This window comes from Oryctolagus cuniculus, chromosome 7, assembly GCF_964237555.1.
Source record: "Oryctolagus cuniculus chromosome 7, mOryCun1.1, whole genome shotgun sequence".
Lineage (NCBI taxonomy): Eukaryota > Metazoa > Chordata > Mammalia > Lagomorpha > Leporidae > Oryctolagus > Oryctolagus cuniculus.
Genome location: NC_091438.1, coordinates 4,853,705 through 4,872,304, shown reverse-complemented (window position 1 = coordinate 4,872,304; position 18,600 = coordinate 4,853,705). Strand labels below are relative to the sequence as shown.

Genomic DNA, 18,600 nt, shown 5'->3' with positions numbered 1-18,600 from the left:
CGGCTGCTCCTCAAACTAGTGTTCATGTGGGATGCTGGCGTCACAGGTGACAGCTTAGCCCACTGCACCAGAATGCCAGCCTCTGGACCATGTGTCTTTACTGCACTTGTTCAGTTTGTCTCTAACAGACATAGGCCATCCTGCTCCAGATAGTCATGAGGCTGGGCGTCCAGCCCATCCCACTTCACACTATGACCATCCCTCTGGGCTATGCTGGACAATCTTTTCCAAGGCCATCTTTGCATACCATAGTACAGAGAGCAAAAGAATATTCATCACCAACCCTATGCCCATAGTCTGCTTAAGAAGATACGGAAGATGGACCTTCAGCCAACCTACCCCCTGTTTAGATTATGGGTTACTTCTCTAGAGGGGGAAATGTTAAGTAGCAAGGAAGACATTAGTCTATGTGTGTGACAGAAACTGAAGAAAATAGGAACTTTTTCAATAAAATGGAAATTTTTGTGTGTCTGAGTGAGAAAAAAGGTACAAGTGAGCCTTGGAAGAAGATCAACACTTGCACATCAAAAGTTTTGTCCTTGTTCAATAACCTTGTTAGGTGGGTCCCAGCCCTATCCCAGAGGCAGCTTAAATAATCTTCCCTGGCCTGCACCATGGGGGCTATTAGGTCCACTGTGCTGACAAGATCCTGGGAGGAATTTTGGGAATTCTAAGCCCAGAATGTCGTCCACCCAGCAATATCCCAGAAGAGGAAGAAGGGGAGGGGACAGCATATCCATGTCTATAAAAACTCAAATCTGCATACAGACTTGGTGCTCAGTTCTTTCCTGAAATGCTCACTTGGACTACCACGTATATTCTTTCCTTAAACTTGGCTAGCATGCTTACTGCTCAAAACAAACAAAAAATTCCAAGTCTATTTTAAATAGGTAATATAGTTTCATGCAAAAAAGTGTTAGTATCTAAAAATCTATCAATATGGCTCAACATACTGAAGACTAAAGGAGAAAAATCACATGATCATACCAATCTATGCAAATCAAGTGATTAAGTTCAACACACATGCACACTGTTCAAGAGATAGAAGAAATGACCTTAGTCTCATATTAAAACTTATGGAGAAAATGGATGTTTGTGAATATCATATAACTAGTTAAACTTCGAAAAAAGATGTTTAAAAACATGAAAGAGCGACCTCTCCTATCAGATATGAATACACAGCACAAGCTAGAGCACTAAAAACAGTGTATTGTTGGTACCAGGAACGGTGTGCAGGAGGGAGGTGGGGAGGCCAATGAAATACAATAGAGGGTTAAAAATAGGTCAAATATTGTCCAGAACTTGGTTTATCATCAGTGTGGCACCATAAGTCTTCAGGACATGGTGAATGTTCTAATGGACAGTGTTAGAAAACTTGATGTATCATATATTTTTTAAAGTGGATCTCTTATTCTATATAAAAGATTTAAATACGCTATTGCTAAAGTATGAAAGAAAAAAACTATAAGAATAGTAAGGATAATTATAAAAATAAGAAGAAAAATAAGAATCATAAAAATAAATAAAATAATTTAAAAATAAGAAAATGAAAATATTTCTGCAACTCTAGCACAAATGAATAAACTGATCATTACTGTAGTTAAGAAACTATAAATCATCATTATTACATGGAGTGATGCTGTATCCACTATTAATCAGAAAAATGTAAAATATAGAAGATAGAAGATATTGCTTTGTTTCCAATGGATTAATTAAATTTAGGCAATTGGGTAGTGTCATATTTCTGCAAGGATTTGTACAAATAAGTACACTGTCATAATTTTCTTCAAATGATGAAGTTTAACTTCAAATCCATCATCTGTATACATAGCCATCTGTTTATTCAGCTGTCAGTACCTTGTTGCTTTAATCACTATAATTTTACTCTATACCTTACCATCTGACAAAGCCTGCCCTCCATTACTCATCTTCTTTCTTTTTTTAAAGATTTATTTTACTTATTTGAAAGGCAGAGTTACAAAGAGAGAGGTAGAGACAGAGAGATAGAGGTTTTCCATCTGCTGGTTCACTCTCCAAATGGCCGCAATGACCGGAGCTGAGCCAATCCAAAGCTAGGAGCCAGGAGCCTCTTCAGGGTCTCCCAGATTGGTAAAGGGGGCCAAGCACTCGGGCCATCCTCTGCTGCTTTCCCAGGTGCATTAGCCTGGAGCTGGATTGGAAGTGGAACAGCAGAGACTAGAACCAGTGCCCATATGGGATGCCAGTGTCACAGGCTGGGGCTTTAACCCACTGCGCTATGGAGCCAGCCCACATTACTCATCTTCTTTATTATCTTCATAAGACATTGAAACCAGCCTCATAAATCTTTTCTTTAAAGAAATTGTAATGATTTTTGTTGGTATATGTAAAGGTTAAATATTTAAGGAGAACGGACATTCATATGATGCTTCTATGCAGAACCGATTTGTAGCTCTTCATTTATTCAATTCCTTAGTAATATTGTCTTCTTCAACAGCATTTCTCCCTATAAATATTTCAGATTTCTTTTTAGATTTATTCCTAAGTCTTTTACTAATTTTACTGCTACTGTAAATGAAATATTTTCTTTGCCCATATGTTCTTTATTGGTAGCGGCATAAAACAAGGGGGAACATTCATTTTCATCTTTACTTTGTACTTCACTGCTATACTAAATGAAGTAATTATCAGGTATCTCTCTTTTCTTTCCATATGTTAACCCAATTTATGAGAAAACAACCAAAATGTTACCTCTTTCTTCCATGTGATATGCTTAATGATTTTTATGTCTCATAAAGTCAAGTCTGAATGCACTGGCTTTTACTTCCAGAGAGAGTAAAATAACTGATAAATCAATAAATGTGATACATCACAATATTAGAGTTTGTTTTCATTGATACCTGTTCTCAGTTTTTTTAACCTTTACATTGGTGTTTTCTTTAAGTTTTATTCATTTATTTCAATGTTAGAGTGACAGAGAGGGTGAGACAGAGAGATCTTCCATCCATTGGTCCACTCCCCAGATGGCCTCAACAGCCAGATCTGGGCCAGGCCAATGCCAGGAGTCAGGAGCTCCCTCTGAGTCTCCCATGTGAGGGGCAGGGCCCAGGCATTTGGACCATCATCTGCTGACTTCCCAGGCCACTAGCTGGATCAGAAATGGAACACCCAGGACATGAACCAGCACCCATATGGGATGCTGGCACTGCACTCAGCCTTGCTCACTACCTCACAATGCCAGTCCCCTTTTACATTGGATTTATTTGTTCTTTGTCCAAATACCTAAGTGGGAATTCTGATTATTGATTTATACTGCTTGTTTCTAAATACTGTTTACACATGTAAAAACATAACTTTCCCTATAAATACTGTTTTAATTCCATCCACATTTTCTTATATTGCTTTATATTATCATTCAGCTCAAACTACTTTCTAATTTTCTTCATTAAACATTTTTTGATCCATGGATTATTTAAAAATGTATTCATTAATTGCAAAAATGAGAATTTCTCATATATCTTGTTATTTATTTCTAGTTTAGTTGTGCTGATGACAGAGAGGATAGTCTACCTTGTTTTAATCATTATAAATTCATGAAAACTTCTTTTATAGTCTAGCATGTGGTCTATCTTGGAGATTATATCTCATGTGTTTGACAGAGTTTCCACAAATGTCAATTAGGTCAAGATATTTAATAATAATCTTGACTTTTTGTCTACCTGTTTTATCAGTTACTGAGAGATGGATGACAAAAATCCCCAGCTAGGATTATGAATGTGACTGTTTCTTCCATTATTTCTGTCAATTTTTAATTCATTTTCTGTGAGCTCCGCTCTTAGGTGATATGATTTGTAATATTCTTATGCCTTTTTGACAAATTTACACATTTATCATTATTAAATATTCCTTTGTCTTTGGTAATATTTTGTTTTTAAGTCTATTTTGTCAAATACTAACATAAAACATCAATTTTTTAAGCCTTGCTTACATAGTACTAAATTATCCATCCTTTTACTTCCAATTTGTGTGGCTTAATATTTAAAATGTGTTCTCTTATGAATAGTATTTAATCGGTTATTTTTATTTCATATAAACTGATAATCTCTGCCTTTTATATAGAGTTGTCAGACAACATATTTAATGGAATTAATATTACAGTAGAGTTTAAGTGTACTATCTTGATATTGGTATTATGGTTCCATCCATTACTTATTACTTCATTATTTTTTGACCTCTTTTGGATGAATCAAGCTGTTTTATTATTATGGTTAATATTCTCTTTTAACTTTTTAGCTATAGCTATTTGTGAATATGTATATATGTATATACATGTGTGTGTATGAGAGATTGCTCTAGAGATTATAGTATGCAACTCTAATTATAATCTACATTAAAATATTATTACTGTCTCACAAGTAATGTAATGAACTGATAGTAGCACTGTCTTTTTAAAGAAATGTCACAAAAACAGGTGGCTTGACTCTCTTTTCTCATCTCTGCCACCTCCCCTATTCAAACTTGTTCACTGCTTAGCCCTACTTATTCACCTCTGTTCTGCATCATAGTAATATATTAATATTCTTACAATTTCCAAGATTTAAGGTCTAAAATCTCATCATTTATTCAAGCATTCACCATTTTTGAAGATGGTAACCAGAAGGCTTTGTTCTTAGTACTGGAGATAGGACTTACAACCATGACTACATGTGGTCTCTGCCCACAAGATCTTTACAGTTCAAAGGATGGAGAGATGGACAGGTAACAAGACAGTGAAGTTTACAGGCACTATGATATAAGTGCATATTGAGGAGGGACTGATTAATTATAATACCTGTGGTTTTGGAGAGAAGATCAGAAATGACAGATTTTATAAAGTAAATAATCCTTGAGCCGTGTGTGTGTGTGTGTAAAAGGACATGGAAAATGCAATAAAGGGGGCATTCAGCCAGAGTTAAGCTTTATCTACGTCCAATCAGTTCCCAGGTCCTTTTGCATCTATTTCACACTTCACTCTAATTCTAGCCCATGATTTACGTCATTCTGTCTTTTTCAGTATTTGGGTAACCATGCCCAGGATACTTCCAATAGTTCATGGAAATGGAATTTACGATAAGTTTATTTTTTCACCCAAAATGTTGAAAACCAGGCATATGAGAGATATTCAAAATGTTCATGAAAATGCATATTATGAAAAACTATGCATGGATTTCAGTATTCTTTGGCAACAAAATAAACTTTAATTCCATTTTCTATGAAGTTTTAAACATACTCTCATATGTACATTTAAAAATTATTTATTAATTTGAAAGGCAGAGTGATAGAGAGAGGAGGAGGAGAGAGAGAGAGACATAGAAAAAGATCTTCTATCTGCTGGTTCATTCCCCAAATGGCTGCACCAGTGAGGACTGAGCCAGCCAAAGCCAGCAGCCAGAATCTCTATCCAGATTTCCCATATGCCAGCATGTGATGATTCCCAGGTGAATTAGCAGGAAGGTGAACAGGATGGGCAGTAGCCAAGACCAGAACACCATGACACTCTGACGGTGTGTGCATGCCACCATGACCAACCCTCTCATATGTACCTGACGGGTGAAGATGATAATTCATGTATCTTTGAATCCAGCCACAGCATAGTGTACTGTTCACATGTGGCAGGGTTTATTAAGAAGAATTAAAAGTGGATATTGTCCTGGTCTGGGAATAAGGTAAATGCTTATAAATATCTTTAATATTTATAGAAACAAACGTGATACAGAATAGGAATTAGCACCCTATGGCCTATTGATCAAATCTGACCCACTGTCTATCGTTCTTTGGTCTGTGACCTAAGAATGATTTTTGCATTTTCCAGTGGTTGAAAAACACACTAAAGGAAATAGTCTGAATAATGTGAAAATTACCAAAAAAAAAGTCGAAATTCTGTTTCATAAATAACATTTTACTGGCACATAGCTGTGCTCTTTGCTTCCATGTTTCTCATGGCTTCTTTTATGCAAACAGTAGGTAAATGTGTAGAGATACAGGCTACATAGTCCTAAAGCCCGAAATTATCTTTTATCTGGATCTTTACAGAAAATGTTTCCCAGTATCTGGGAAGAGGGGGAGGACCATGGGCTTTGGAATCATCTGGATTTTAATTTTAATCCTATCTGTATCATACCAGTTATGTTATCCAAAACCTGGACCATCTCTGAATCTTCAGGTAATCATTTTTAGAATGGGAAAAATCATATCTCTCAGAGAGTTGTTTTATAATTAATAATAAAATATCTGGAACAGAACTATGGTTAACAGGCTTTGGGCTTTATGTAGCACAGGTTTCCAGGCAGTGGTCTGAATTTATAACTGATGTGGAAGACCCTGGTATTTCAAATACTGTGAGCACCCAGTGGTTTCTGTTAGGATTGCTAACCAGTCCAGCCCAAGTGAGGCGTTCCAAATTGGAGACATTTTAAAACAGCCATGAAGATAAACATGAACATATGATTTTGCATATATTGATGGGCTCCCTGTAAAACCAAACAACAAGTGCTTATTCAGTATCTCCTTCTAAAATGGCTTCATTTGCTATCTCCATAATTTAGACTCAAAGCACTTTCTGGAAGGACCAATGCTTTCTGCTTTTTCTCTCTATTCCCCCATGACACCTAGAGTTTACAATAAATACTTAATAAATCCTCTGAACTAAATTCACAGATGCTTGGTTTTTCAAGAATTTAGAAAAAAATCCAACACAAGAAGACAAGAATCCTTTCTTTCCAAATCCACATACGTTTTAGTTTGTTTTCTTGCTTGTGTCATATTCCCTGTCTATCCCCAGTGCTTAGTTCTGGGTTTGGCATATTGCAGGTGCTTAACGAACGCTGACTGAATGAGGCAACAGTATAGAGAAATATGGGACTGGAGTCTAGAGGCACAAATTTGAGTTTCACGTTTACCACTGTATTTTTGAATGATGCAGAAAAAACACTTGGAGTCTTTGATTCTTATTTTCCCCATGTGTAAAACAAGAAAATACCTACCTTGCCAACTCACAGTCTATTCTTGCAAACAACAACCAAAAAAGCATGTGAATGCATTTTGTGAACCATAAGTGGTTTTTTAATTTTTAAAAATTGTTATTACTATAAAGAAGACAAATTTCATGTATTTCCTAAGTGTGATTCTAAGAAGAGAACCATATTCTCCTCTCCTCATCTGCCCCCTCCCTCAATCCCCTTCCTTCAAAGGTTCTTACAATTGTAAATAATAAAACAAATCTACACTTATTCTATGAAAGAAAACTGTTAGATTTTAGTCTATTGGCTCAAGATCAGAAGAAAACAAGGAAAAGTAACAGAATGTTACTTCAGTAAATGTGGATTAAAACGACAGAAATTTTGTTGGGCAAGTCACATTTTGGTAAATGAAGGGTTTTGGAAAGATATTTTCAAGACTAATGTTTTCCAGTACTATTGTTTCTTACTTGTGCAATAAATTTGTCTCTAATCCACTGCATACAAATCATATTTGTATATCAATTCAAGATTAAAGTGTACCAAAAGGAATAATAAATGGCCCAGAGATTTCGCAGCCTTCAGAAAACTTAAAAAAAAAAATAACTAACCAATTTATTTGGAAAATCACTCACTAATTTATTTGGTATTATGAGGATTTGTGAAAGCTAGTCTGTTTTTTTAAAAAAGATATATTTATTTGAAACACACAGTGACAGAGAAAGAGGAAGAGACAGAAAGAGAAAGAGAAATCTTCTATCTGCTGATTCACTCCCCAAGTGGCTGCAGAAACCAGGGCCCAGGAGCTCCATCCTGGTCTCCCTGTGGCCACCTTCCAGGCCTTCTGGATGCATTAGCAGGAAGCTGGACTGGAAAGAAGAGCAGACAGGACTGAGACTGGCGCTCCAGTATGGGATTACCAGAGTAGCAAGCAGCATCTTGATCTGCTGTGCCACAACAGTGGACCGCAAAACCAAATATCCTTAAGTTTATATGTTAACAATTTTAATGATTTAGTGACCTTCCTTCCTTCCTTCCTTCCTTCCTTCCTTCCTTCCTTCCTTCCTTCCTTCCTTCCTTTCTTTTTTGACAGGAAGAGTTAGACAGTGAGAGAGAGAGGCAGAGAGAACGGTCTTCCTTCCAATGGTTCACCCCCGAAATGGCCACTAAGGCTGGCGCTGCGCCGATCCGAAGCCAGGAGCCAGGTGCTTCTCCTGGTCTCCCATGGGGTGCAGGGCCCAAGCACTTGGGCCATCCTCCACTGCACTCCCTGGCCACAGCAGAGAGCTGGCCTGGAAGAGGGGCAACCGGGACAGAACTGGTGCCCCAACCAGGACTAGAACCCGGGGTGCCAGCGCCACAGGTGGAGAATTAGCCTAGTGAGCCGCAGCACTGGCCCTAGTGACTTTTTTCTAATATAAGGATTATTACTGCTAGATCACCTGTAGTGAAATAGGGTACAAACCTAAAATGTGTGAAGTAAGTAACTGACATATAAAAAAGGAGTCCAGTTGGAGATTTTTGCTTCCAGCTGTGTGTTGTGTAGGAGCATTAGAATGCGCACTTCTGACAAAAAGTCACAAAATATGAAGTAAGTGCAAGAAAATGCTGAAACCAGCCCATACAATTAAGAGTTATGAACTCAATATCCAAAAAAAGAAATACCAAAGGGATTCTAACGTTCTCTGCCACGTTAGCCTTGGGAGTAATTTTCACATCCTATGCAGAGAAAGTATAAGAAGCCAAGCAGAAACCGGCAAGAGAAAGGGCAAAACCTGAAGAAGATGGGCAGACCTCACTGCTGAGGAGCCCGAGGCTGTACTCCAGAGAGGATCAGGGCGGACTGCCCAACCCAGGCTCTCAGCTGAGACTGCAGAAGCGCTCACGGAGGAAGAAGCAAAACCTCTCCAGGACTGAGTGGATCAGAAGATCGTTCCAAAAGCCCTGTGTTAAACACATTATGCAAATGTATATCTGCATAATATACATACATTATTATATATATACAAATAAATGTGTTAAAAATCATCTAAAAGGAAGGGATTATTAGCCAGATTCCCTGCAATTTATTTAGTCTAACTTTCAGTTACAACAGTATTTAGTATGATAGTAGGTAAGTTCAAGTGAATGAAGATTAACAGAAAAAACATTCAATATGAACAGATCTCAAATCACCAGGATAATGATGCTATCAGATGTAGATGTCAAAATGATTATGATTAACATTTTAATACACCATAAGGCAGAAACATTTAAAGAATATATGAATATTTAAGTAACATTAAAAGATTTTAGAATTAAATTATAATAACTGAAATTAAAGCTTTAATAAGTAGTTTACTACCTGATTACATGGAGTTGAGATTATTGAAACAGAAGAGATATCAGTATAAAACAATCAGACTATAGCACGTAGAAAAAAATTGAAAATAGAAGAAGGAAAAAATAATAAATGCTGGAGAGGATATAGAGAAAAAGGTACCCCCTAATACACTATGGTGGGAATGTAAACTAATGTTTTCATTAATGTTTTATGGAGACTCCTCAGAAATCTGCAAACAGATCTACCATCTGACCCAACCACCCTACTTTTGGGCATTTATCCAAAGGAAATGAAATCAGCACATGTAAGGGTTATTTGTACCTCCATACAAACCTCACTGCTAACTTTTCATTCCAAAAACCATCTTGTACATAACAAATGTAGATTGTGGTTGGTGATCAATCACATCACTTGGTTAAAAGTCCATCACTGATTGGTTATGGGGTATTCGTTACTCAGTTTACACAGAGACAAGAAAAATGCATAGATGTGTTGCCCCCTTGTCCTCCAGTGATAAGCCCACATGCCATTTTACAAAAATGGGTAATCAGAAGATGGAATCGGCCAATGAAAATGCAGCAAAGAAATTAGATGATAGTGTTGAAAATGAAATCTAAATCAAACTTAAATGAATTTTTAGAAGAAATAGGTGACTCTGAGAATGCTTCTGTAACCCTCATTCAAGAGACTCCAGCATCCAGAGAAACCTAGTGACAATGAAATCATCACCACATGAAAAAGGTAGTCACACCAGAAAAGGTGTGTCCCAGAGGAAGTGATTACAAAAAAGTCATGCTAAAGAAACTCAGTGATATATCAGAACACTGAAAGTATAAAGGACAAAATGCCAGAAATGATCTACACTTAGCCAGGAATCTGACCATTCACCAAGGCATGGGAAACGACTTGTTTGGTCAGGTAAGTCATGTGATGGAAACCAGCCTGGAATGCTCAAACTCCTCTTGGTAGGATTCTTTTACAGAGAAAGAAGCACATGCATTCCTCATGAGTCTAATGCTTCAAATCACAGTGCACTAAATGAATAGTAGTTTTCCTCTTATATATAGACACACACACACACACACACACACCCACCATTTTTTTCCCTGAAACAGAACTCTAGGCTCAAATGGCTTTACTGATGAGTAAGTCAAAAATTAACGTTAACCTTTCACAAAACACTTCAGGGAACTGGGGGCCTCGGTGTGGGGAGGGGGAGAAACTCAGTTTAGGAGATAATCTAGCTTTGATCATACAACCTGATAAGACAGTAAAATAAAAAAAGATTAGCAGCCAACCTTTAAAGAATGTAGATAAAAAATACTTTACAAAATATTTTCAAGTGTACACACAACTTTTTAAAAAAGGGTAAGACATCACTTCTATTTCAATGTTTGTTTTCCAGGTATTTAAGGTTGGTTTAAAATTTGGAAGTTGATCAGTGTAAGTCAATACACTAACAGAGGAAGGGAAAATGATAATGATCATCTCAACAGATACAGAAAAGCATTTGAGGAAACCAACTGTTTCCCCAGAAAACTGTAATCTGCTAATAAGAGGAATTGGAGAAAAAGAAAACTCTTCTCAATCTGGCTTACAGATTCAATGAACTTTCCAATGAAAAACGCACCAATTTCTCCAACATGTGGAAAGTGATATGCTGGTTAAAAATTTATATAAAACTTAGACAATTGAGGATATCTAATAAAAGTGAACAAAACTTTGAAGAAAGTGAACAAAGCTTTAGTTTTAGTTTACATTTGAAGACTACTAGATGTGAAGGCTCATTAAAAATGTACAACACTTAAGACTATACTATTGTTGCAATATACACAAACTAGTAGAATAATACAGCACCAAAAAATTTCCATGTATACACTGTCAGTTGATTTCTGCCAAAAGTGGCAATAGTGAAGCACAGTGGGCACTTTTTGTTTGTTTGTTTGTTTGTTTGCTTGAATAAAGATGGTTTTAGATCTATTGGCTATTCTTAGGAAAAATGTATTTATCCCACATCACACAATGCATAAAAATCCTAGAGGAATCACAGACCTAACTAGAAAACATAAAATAATGCATTTCTAGAAGGTAATATAGGAAAGCACGTCTTTGTGGAATGTAAGTATTTCTTGTCACAGTATACAAAAAATACTAAGCAAAAAGGAAAAGGAAGGATAGATTGGGTGCCAGCAGGACTGAGAACTCCAGTTCATCTAAAGATACCATTGACAACCAAGAAGTTAGCCATCGAGTGTTGGAAGATATTAAATACTATATAGTTGCAAAGGGATTTATATTTAGAAAATGACAAAGAAATGAAAAATAAAATGACACATGATCCAATAGAAAATTGATCAAAGACTAGTCTATGCCTTTCACACACAAAAAAATTTCTACAAATAGCCAGTACATATTTTTTTTTTTTTGACAGGCAGAGAGTGGACAGTGAGAGAGAGAGGAGACAGAGAGAAAGGTCTTCCTTTGCCGTTGGTTCACCCCCTAATGGCCGCTGCGGCCGGCGCACTGCGCTGATCTGAAGCCAGGAGCCAGGTGCTTTTCCTGGTCTCCCATGCAGGTGCAGGGCCCAAGTACTTGGGCCATCCTCCACTGCACTCCCGGGCCACAATAGAAAGCTGGACTGGAAGAGGAGCAACCAGGACAGAATCTGGCACCCCGACCGGGACTAGGACCCGGGTGCCGGCGCCGCAGGTGGAGGATTAGCTAGTGAGCCGCGGCGCTGGCTGCCAGTATATATTAAAGACTCCCAATCTCATTAGTCAATATGCAATGTAAATTGAAACCAGAGAGGGTGATATCTTTACATAGTTAACAGAATGGTTAAAATTGAGTTAATATTCCAAGTGTCAGTAAAGATGTAAAGCAATTAACTGAATACTAATAAACCTCTGGTGAGTGTATAAACTAGAGTAACCATGGTTGAAGTTACTTAAGATTATATAGTAAATTTGATCTAGTTATAATCTGACAATTCCAGTCATACTCACTTGTTTGTATGTGTTCACCACAAGAAATGCAGACATGCTATGGCAGAATGATTTATGACAGCACAATAGAGAAAAACTGAAAATAACCCACATAGTCAACATAGCTATATATATATATATGCTCCAAAATATCAGGATTAGAATGATTAACTATATGGTGAGTTCCAACACTGGATTACTGTGTTGCAATGAAAATGAACACTACTACTAAGTGAAGCAGTAGGACTGAATAAGAAAGAATCAGAGGAGCAAGCACTGTGGCACAGTGAGTTAACGCCCTGGCCTGAAGCGCTGGCATTCCATATGAGCACTGGTTCTAGTCCCAGGTGCTCCTCTTCCAATCCAGCTCTCTGCTTTGGCCTGGGAAAGCAGTAGAAGATGGCCTGAGTCCTTGGGCCCTGCACCCACGTGGGAGACCCAGAAGAAGCTCCTGGCTCCTGGCTTTGGATCGGGCACAGATCCAGCCATTGCAGCCAATTGGGGAGTGAACCAGTGGATGGAAGCCCTCTCTCTCTCGCTCTCTCTCTGCCTCTCCTCTCTCTGTGTAACTCTGACTTTCAAACAAATAAATAAATCTTAAAAAAATAGAAGAATTAGAGACAAGGGGTACAGACTGTGAGCTTTTCATATGAAGTTCATAAACAGGGAAAACTAATCCATGGTGATGGAAGTAAACATGGCAGCCACTTCTATGATATACTAACCTAGCTGGGGCATGAGAGTCTCATGGGTGGCACTAATGTCATTTCTTGATCTTTGTGGTGACCAGAGAGGACATCATGCATTTATGATTTTTGTGTTTTTTTCACGTGCATGCTACACTTTGTAAATCAGTTACTCACACAGGAAGAAGTAAAAAACTCAAGAGAGGTGAAGACAAATTCAAAATATAAAAACTGCAAGAACAAAAGGAAATTACCAAATTAGCCATTCCAATGCCCCATTTTACATATAGGAGTCTTCAACAAGTTCATGGAAATGGAATTAAGTGACAAATTTATTCTGATATGAAAAAATTTATATCCATGCATAGTTTTTTCAAACTGTGCATTTTCATGAACTTTCTGAAGGTCCCACACATGCGTGCATACAAACACAGCCCTATCTGCAGTCTTCAAAACAAGTCATTCCGGTCACTTACTTGGAGCCAAACTTCGTCCTCTTTCTCCAGGCTACCCTCTGCTTTCTTACGTCCTTCATCCTGAGGTCTATTTCCATTGCTGACGCAGGGAAACCAGCCAGTAAGGGGACGGTGCTTGGGTAAATCTGGATGGTATGAGGTACAAATCTGAAATGCAATTTCAGCCAAATACTTCAGTATGGAGTGTGAGAGAGAAGCGAATAGAATGAACCTGTCCAGCACCTACTGACCACACTATCGGCAGATGGCATTTCACCATGCTGAATTTCTCCATGCTTTCTGTTAGTCTCAAGATATGACTTGACAGGGTAGAATGGCAGCCAGGACAACTCCCAGCCCACCATCCACAAACAACACAGTGTCAGCGCATTTCAGGTCACTGCTCCAAGGTTAGCTATGGAAGTAGTCCAAGAGGATGGTTAGGTCCTTACATGCGAAGGTGAGGAGGCTGCTGAGTAAGGGACCCACTGACCATTCCTCTGAGGAAAGGAGCCAGAGACAAAACTCCAGGGAACTTCTCCCACTGTCCTTAGGGAAGACCCACAGGCTAGACGGAAAGCCACTTCAGAGAGTAGCTTCACTAACTCAGAGTTGCCCGGCTTCCCTGGCGTCTGGTCATGGAGTGCCAGGTCTCCAAAAGGTGCCAGAATTCAGCCGAGAGAAGGCAGCAGAAACAGCTAGCTTCCTAATCATGCCCACTTCCTCCTGCTTTCTTGTTAACAAACTCCAGTTTTGTTTTAGGTGACAGTGTCCAGTCACACAAATACTCATCTCCTCAGGGGTCCTGAACTAAGGGTGATGAAGTGGCCTGGATCTGGACAGTACGATGGCGTGGGAGTCTATGGTGTTGAACTTGCAAGGAGCTGCCGTTTTCACAATAAAAGGAGAGAGACTCAGCTGGCAGGTAACAGCAGTTACACTTTGGCCCACTCCCTTCATCCTGCTTGAAATCATGGCCTCATGCCTCAACCAACAGCAGTCATGCAATGAGCAGGTAGAAGAAAGCTGTAAGGCAGGGGTGCCAGAGCTGGAATCTAGGAGATGCAGGGGTTCTTGATGATGACCTTGAACTTGTAGGGGTTCCTGATGACGACCTTGAACTGTTGCACCAACATCAGCTGGTTCCTCAGTCTCCTGGTTGATGTCTCCTCTAAAAACCAATGACTTCATCCTGGCCTAGCATGTAGCTAGAAGGCTACTTCACTTCTGTGAAAGGACTGTGTTGCTTCTTCTTATGGTGAACAGTTTATCTGGCGATGGAAGCATCTGGATTGCTCCCCAGGTGCAGCTTAGTATTCAGCAGGAATTTAGAGAGGCCATTGGTGTAGTATCTTATACGTCCTCAGAGACTCTTCTATAGGTGGTGGATATTCGAGGATAATTGAATACCTATAGATTTTGTTTTTAATACTAACTCTAGGATTTCTTCATTAACAATTATTTAAATCAGATTATATTTTAATTTTCAATATATATTTAAATCTGATTTAATCTTTGCACTACACCATTGAGTTAAATGCAAATATATTTCTATACTCATTTTACCAACTGAAAACTAGAATCCAGAGAGGTTAAGTGACTTGTCCAATATCAACTAGTAATAACAGTAATACTGCATTAATAGTTATTCCAGTAATGTAACTACCCCAGTCGTAAGTACCCTTAATGCTTCCTTTTCTTCTTTTAAAATATATCCTCCCAAACACAAAGCCCAAGTCTAATTTCTGATATGTATATCTGTGAGTTGAAATTTGAGAGTTTCATATATAGCTTGGTGTCTATTACACAGTCAAGCATTCCTAGGTGACAACGTGTAAGGATACGGGGCACAAGTGTGGGGGAGGGGATTTCATTACCAGCCCACAAGCTTTTCACTTAACATTATCTTGTTCTCAAACCAGTATGGACAAAATCTAAAACCAAAGAACAAAGTTCTTATGAGTATAAAAATTAACTGAAAATCAATCTCTGTGAAAAATAAGAACGGGAGAGGGAGAGGGAGGAGGAAGAAAGGGGGGAGTATGGGTGGGAGGGAGGTGGGGGGAAGAATCTTCATGTTCCCAAATCTGTATATATTAAGTTCATGAAGTTGCATTCCTTAAACAAAGTAATAATAATAAAAGAACAAAATGAAAAGTACGCTCCCATGAGACATCCTGGGGATTGGCTGAGCAATTTTGCTCTTCCTTAACTTTATTCACCTGACTCAACTCACCATGGAATGAGGTTCTCCGGTTACCAAGGAAACGGGACACTTCTTCTTGTCTTCATGAGGGGAGTAAGCTTGGGTAGCCCACTGATCCGAGTATCCCGTGGGAGTATAGAGGCCACAGTCGAAGATGCTGGTTTCTTTCTCAAAAGACTCACATAGCCCGTCTCCCTCATACATGTAGCAAAGGCTTGGCTCCCCTGCCAAGAAGCAGCGTATGGCAACTTAAGAGTGTTTCTGTACCTCACCGGATAACAACTAACACTGTAGTGCTCATGGCATTTCTTCTCCCGCCCACAAAACAATCCTGTCATCGCCGGCCTGTCTAACCCATACACCAACACACAGACGTGCACACACATACCCGGGTCAGAGCGTCTGCACGGCACAGGTATAGCAAGGAATCTGATCGGGGGAAAAGGATCAGGGAGCAGCAAACTCTGCAGGCTGGATATGCAAGGAAGCCCTAAGCACTAGGGCAAGGTGGAGATGCGAGAGGGTGAGTGTGAGAAACGTCAGTTAATGGTATGCCGCATTCTGTATCTGAGTGTCTTTCAGTCCCCGAAACCTTACAGTCTTTGAGAAACCTGTTTTTAATCACACTTTGCTGCTGAATTGCGTTTCTTTCAGCAGTGTAACTGCTCCAAGTCTGGACAATTATGGGCTCCAGGTTTATGATGATGGCATATGTATTATCTAGTGCATTTTCTACCAAAATGTAAGACAATTAAAGTTAGTGGAATAATTTTAATTTCCCTTTTTAACATAATTATAGGACATGTAAATAAGATCAATATGCAAAATAAATTAACATCCAAGTGTGTATTCAGGATCTCATTACTGAAGTTCACTCTCGCTATAGCATTCTTTTTATTTTTCATTCTTCACAGTTACACTGCAAGGTTCTTTCAGGAATTTGTCAGCTGCTCTTCAATATACAGTTATTTATTACTTCCCTTAAAAATTCCCTTCCATCTAAGGCCCTTTTGCCATTTGTCTCTCCACTCGTCATGAATAGGTCACTGTCTGTAGGGTCTGATTTAAAACTACCCACCTAGAAACAAAGTATGTGCATCTGGAATAACTTTCCAATATTGCCCCCACCCCATTTTTTAAAAAGATTTACAATTTATTTGAAAGTCAGCATTACACAGAGAGAGGAGAGGGAGAGAGGGAGAGAGGGAGAGAGGGAAAGAGGGAGAGAGGGAGAGAGGGAGAGAGGGAGAGAGGGAGAGAGGGAGAGAGGGAGAGAGAGAGGTCTATCATCCGCTGGTTCACTACCCAGATGGCTGCAATGGCCGGAGCTGCACTGATCTGAAGCCAGGAGCCAGGAGCTTCTTCCGGGTCTCCCATGTGGGTGCAGGGGCCCAAGGACTTGGGCCATCTCTACTGCTTTCCCGGGCCATAGCAGAGAGCTGGACAGGAAGTGGAGCAGCCAGGTCTTGAACCAGTGCCCATATGGGATGCCAGCGCTTCAGGCCAGGGTATTAATCCACTGTGCCACAGTGCTGGCCCTGCCCCCATCCTACTTGTATACACACACATACACACACATACACACACATACAGATACTTCAAGATGTGCTTGGAAAATAGAATTAAAAGAGAAAAGTCTATTTTGGTCCAAAATTTTTTGGAAATTCATTCAGTTTTTTCTCATAACATGCATTTTGTTTCATGAGCTTTTCAAAGATCCCTCACATTTGAGTATTTCAAAATATTGGACATCAGGGCCGGTGCTGTGGTGCAGCAGATTAATACCCTGGCCTAAAGCGCTGGCATCCCATATGGGCGCCAGTTCAAGACCTGGCTGCTCCACTTCCGATCCAGCTCTCTGCTTTGGCCTGGGAAAGCAGTAGAGGATGTCCTAGGTCCTTGGGCCCCTGCACCCACACGGGAGGCCTGGAGGAAGCTCCTGGCTCCTGGCTTCAGATCGGCGCATCGCGGCCATATGAGGAGGGAACTATTGGATGGAAGACCCCCCCACTGTGTAACTCTTTCAAATAAATAAATAAATCTTAAAAAAAGACACAATGTTAAAAAAAAAAGTAGGCATCAGAATAAACTTACTTTTAATCCCATTTTCCATGACCTTTTTGAAATTTACTTTTATGTATGTATGTATATAGTGTAAATATATAGTTTGTATACTTTGTTTTTCTCTTTGTAAATCAATGACTACTATTTCTTGCTGCTTGTGCATCTTATTTTCATCATGTACTGAAATTTTTGTCTGTAATTTTTTTCAGATCTATCTGAAAATGACAGGCTACTTAAAATCCATTTCACAACAATTTTTGTAACCTAATCTTTCGAGAAATAATAGCACTATGTGCTTAGCCTGTGATAAACTTCCTACTCCTTGAAATAGATGTTTAATGGTAAAATATATCATTTTCACTTTACCCTGTAAATAATGTATAAATATAGTATTCACACATAGTTAAGATAATTTAGATATAATCGTACTGGAGTTGAAGGCTAAAGAAATATGAGCCAAACCTTATGAGCTCAGATGTGATAGAAACGGAAACTTGCGCTGAAGTTAAATGAGACTTGAACTGCATGGGGGCAGGCACAATGTTTGCAGAATGCATATTTATATTCAATATGAGACCACTATGTGGCTACCAAAAAGAAAGGATGCAGATGGAGGTGGCATAGGCAAATACTTGTGTACAGCAGAGGGACGTAATCGGTTCAGAGTTTTCTGCGCAGCCAGACCACATCTGGAGTATTGGATTCCTTTCTGGGCATGGACCACAGGAAGCATGCCAGGCTGGGGTAAATAGGAAAGGGTCTGGAAACTGAATCACATGAGGGGATGTTTGGCTTGGAAAGGAGAATAATGGGGAGGTATTTCAAGTATCTGAGTGGTAGTCAAATAAAACAGGGGGAAAAATGTGTATCCTCCTGCAGTTTCAGAGCAAGGAAAACGCTCTCGATTA

General features: G+C 39.0%; 1 protein-coding gene across 9 annotated transcripts in view; it reads right to left on the bottom strand.

Moving 5' to 3' along the window:
• The window catches only part of PAPPA2 (pappalysin 2), a 611,815-nt gene that overhangs the window by 129,196 nt on the left and 464,019 nt on the right, over nucleotides 1-18,600 (bottom strand). For all 9 annotated transcript variants that reach the window (XM_070077165.1, XM_051856950.2, XM_070077164.1 and 6 more), the window contains 2 exons: nucleotides 15,659-15,852; nucleotides 13,444-13,590 (listed from right to left, as the gene is read on the bottom strand). In XM_070077165.1, coding sequence (XP_069933266.1) covers nucleotides 13,444-13,590; nucleotides 15,659-15,852 — 341 coding nt within the window. The remainder of the gene's footprint in view (nucleotides 1-13,443; nucleotides 13,591-15,658; nucleotides 15,853-18,600) is intronic.